The following is a 3,872-nucleotide window of genomic DNA, read 5'->3' on the forward strand; positions in this document are numbered from 1 at the left end:
TTGAATTATATAACTTCAAATTTTTATTTTATTTACTTAATTATGTTATTTTTACTTCCTTATTCAATTACCTATACATACATTTTATTTTCCACTTTTTTTATCAGTTTAATTTTATTAATTCCATTCTGTACAACTATTGACTTTTTTTCATTCTGTTTATATTTTATTTTTTGTGTTCATTGGTTATCTTGTTCTTTGTTCTAAGCGTTGATAAAGGCTAGAAATTCTGGCCGAAATGTTGGCTCAAATAAACAAGTTTTTAGATTGTAGGAAGATTGTCCAGGTGAAGGTCAATTAATACTTACTTTTGTTCTTCACTAACCGCACCTCCAACCATCTTCTCATAGACAAATCATTAACCTTGATATCCTATAGAAATATTGTAATGTCAAAAAAAAGAAGAAGATATTTTCAACAAAGAAAAAAGGCGATAAAATGAAAACAACTGTTGGCAAGTACGTGGGTTTCCTCAATATTTCTATCTTCTTTTTTTTATCGCCTTATTTTCTTATTGAAAAGTTTCTTTTTCTGGAAATTATATTATTTCTGTATATTTCTATTTCGTTAGTAAACTACCAAAAATATGGGTGTGCCGAGAACAATACAATTGCTCGCATAAGTGAAAATAGATTGCGAATATGGAAAATTATGCTGGTCCCATTTTGCATTAATCCCCAACCTTTCTCCAAATTAAGGACAATTTGACAAGCTGTTTTCGAAATATAGGTGAGCAAAGATGTTCCATTGATGCTTCCATGGGTAGTGGATGGAATCTGATGAAACAGATATGGGACCAACAATATATGGTAATTTCATAAAAATTTAATAAACTGATAAAACACCAGAACAGTCCGATTTTTCTAACCAATAAATAAGTAATACCTGAATTATACAAGCAGCCAAGTTCATTTTTAATTTTTTTTTTTTATTAACAGTTTTGGTACTAAATTATCTGGAAAAGGACTGAATCATCTATTTAATGACATGACAAAAAATGGCTGTTTTGGTTGAACAAAATTTGCTTAAGCAGAACATTTCAAATTTAAGCCATGCTATGAAGTTATTCTGTCAGTTTTTAATATTTCAATTTAAGCACATCTAGGAATGATTCTATAAATTAATGTTACAAAATTGTGTGTTCTGAAGTTGTATCTAAAAAAAAAAATTTTAAAAAAACCAATAAAAAGTTGAGGTTTCAGCACACAATGATGCTCAGAAAAATCAGGAAATTTTGTTTTTATGTTTACTATGAACCCAAACAATATAAAAAAAAAAAAAATCAAACCTTGAACTTTAGTTCTTCAAATAAATCATAATCATATTTTATGAATAAAGATGAACAATACCAAATGTAATTGTCTTTCCAAAGGTATCCTTTAATCTTAAATATTATTAATCAATGTTGAACTACAACTATATTTAAAAAAAAAAATTAAAAATCAAACTATGAAATAAAACAACAAAAAAATGTTCAGAATTTACATTCTATATATTAGTTAATTATTTTATTTATGGATAAGTAATTGTTTTATTGATGGATGTATCATACAACCCGAATTTTTTTTATATTAGGTAATATTATAGCTTAGGGGTAGTTGAAATGGGCATATAATGTTGCTGGACTTAATAACGAACGAATCTCTTAAAAGTTCCAATCTGAATGTAATGGTGAAAATCCTAGGGATAGATAGGAGGATTATGTTGTAGGTAATTATAATATTTTTTAGGTTAATTAAGGCTAAACAATGCTAAATTGAGTGAATTATACCTGTTAAATATAATTCAGGTTATAGCGTTGCATTGAACAAGATGGCTGTGTAAGGTTGTAGTGCTTAGTAAAGAATAGATCCCTAAAAGTTAATAAACACTAAACCAAGGACTAGACTGAAGTGTAGGTGGGTGGAATGCATTAAAGCTGATCTGATGGATTTGGGTTTGGATGGACATCATTTGATAGATGTGCTTGTATTATATAAAACTACCTTGCCACAAACATTTTTAATTAAATAAAATGGAACCTCTAAAAATATAAAATAAAAATTCTACGAACGAAAATTCTAAAAATAAAATAAAATTTATAATAGCTAACAGTAATTAAGATAAAGTAAGTAATCTATATTGATAAATATGTATTCAAATTTAAAATAAACCATGATCATTATGCTCTACCTTGTATTCTTGGAATGTTTGAGTTCATTCAAAGGATTAAGAACTATAAAAATTGATCATTGTCTGTTCTAAATATGCAAATAGATGGTCATGACTAAGAATATGAGTAGTTTGTCTTCCACCTCCACTTTCTTAGATGATAAGGTAGCTTAAAGGTGGGCCTTCATTGATAAGAAATGGTAACTCAGCCATGCATCACTTGTTATTTGTACTTTTCTCGTCATATCTGATATCATTTTCTTTCGGGCAGTAAGTAATAACAGTAATTTTTAATTAGATTTGTTTTGTTTTTTCTGTTTTTAAATATATATGTAATGAATTTACAAAAGCTCTGATTAGTTTGTAAATTAATCTTTTAAAATTACTATCAGTTTATAGTATCCTATTAAAATTAATTTAGATTTTTTCTTTGTTCCCAAATATCAGTTGATGATGTTCCTTAGTTTTTCGGTTTGTCAACGGTCATGCAGCTTGATTTAGCTGGAAGTAATAGTATATTAAATCGTTACAATTAATATTATGGTTATGATTAAACCACACGTTTGTTATAGGATAGATTCTCCCTTGTTTAAATAAAGGTTTTTAAGAAGTTAGCTATGTTCCTAAAAGAAGTTTTCTAATAGAAAAATGTATACTTGAATTTGTGACAAATATGAATATAATTTTAAAACTTTTTATAGAAATATTCTATTATGTATTGTATAATTTTAATAGAGTTAAAAATCATTTGTGAGTAATAAATTCAAAATAATTTTGATACTACTGATACTATGTTTTGAGGCTGTTTGCACAAAAATGATCACCTCATTAGGACGACCTTATTCACACCTCAGTGCTTACATTAACATATTGTTTGACTTGAATTTAAATTGAGAAAAAATGTTTCCTCATTTTTTACATGCGTAAGTTTAACAAATAACTTTAAAGTACATTATTGGATAATTTCTAATTATGGGTTTTTCTGTTCAAGTATTATATGATTTATTACCTACCTTAATTGGTGTGTATAAAGGGTTTAGACACTGCAATCATATTTATCCTTTGATACGTATTTTATGATTCTAAACACTTCTATTTGAATTAAAATCTTGCTGATGAATTCTTATTTTTATAAATTAATGTAAAATTAATAATTCATGAAGAAATATTATTTAATTTTTATAGACAAACAGCTCATTTCTCATCCTTTGTCCAAAAATGATATTAAAAAAATATTTTGTTGATATAAAAATTTTTGGTAATTACAATTTTTTTTTTATTTAAATAAAAATAAGGGAAGGTCTGCACCCAAGGAAAATTTTTAAGATGAGGATTTTTAAAACTCAAGATTAGTATTCTACGATCATATGAAAAATTTTAAGTATCAGGCTTGCTTGTTGCAGATCATAATATATGTGTTTCTATATTTAGGATTGAGTAAAAATAAATATTTAACAAATTTTCTCTGGGTACATGTTAGTGGTATACCAGTGGAAGGCCCTGAAAGAAAAAAAATTATGTTAATGCTTTTGAAAGAAAAACAGTTGTTGAATAAAATTTGTATTTAATTGAAATAGCATTAATAAAACATTAAGGAACAATAATTTTCAATTTAATTACACAGAAGATATTTAGAAAACAAAAGAAACTTAATTTGTTTCAATATATGTGAGAATAATTAATTGAGTAATATATTATTAATTAAAATATGGTCACAAATT

The 3,872-nt window shown here is 26.1% G+C and overlaps 2 protein-coding genes across 4 annotated transcripts in view; one reads left to right on the top strand and one right to left on the bottom strand.

Annotated features, from left to right (window-relative positions):
* Positions 1-2,364, bottom strand: part of LOC136796206 (uncharacterized) — a 22,418-nt gene extending 20,054 nt beyond the window's left edge. The window contains exons 1-2 of the mRNA XM_067049233.1: positions 2,322-2,364; positions 2,173-2,215 (exon numbers count right to left, since the gene is read on the bottom strand). Of these exons, the coding sequence (XP_066905334.1) occupies positions 2,173-2,215; positions 2,322-2,364 (86 nt within the window). The remainder of the gene's footprint in view (positions 1-2,172; positions 2,216-2,321) is intronic.
* Positions 2,304-3,872, top strand: part of LOC106686598 (pH-sensitive chloride channel 2) — a 24,853-nt gene continuing 23,284 nt past the window's right edge. For all 3 annotated transcript variants that reach the window (XM_067049235.1, XM_067049236.1, XM_014429985.2), the window contains exon 1: positions 2,304-2,421. In XM_067049235.1, coding sequence (XP_066905336.1) covers positions 2,363-2,421 — 59 coding nt within the window. In that variant the 5' untranslated portion in view covers positions 2,304-2,362. The remainder of the gene's footprint in view (positions 2,422-3,872) is intronic.

This window comes from Halyomorpha halys, unplaced genomic scaffold (assembly GCF_000696795.3).
Source record: "Halyomorpha halys isolate HHAL.00 unplaced genomic scaffold, Hhal_1.1 Scaffold844.1, whole genome shotgun sequence".
In the NCBI taxonomy this organism is placed as follows: Eukaryota; Metazoa; Arthropoda; class Insecta; order Hemiptera; family Pentatomidae; genus Halyomorpha; species Halyomorpha halys.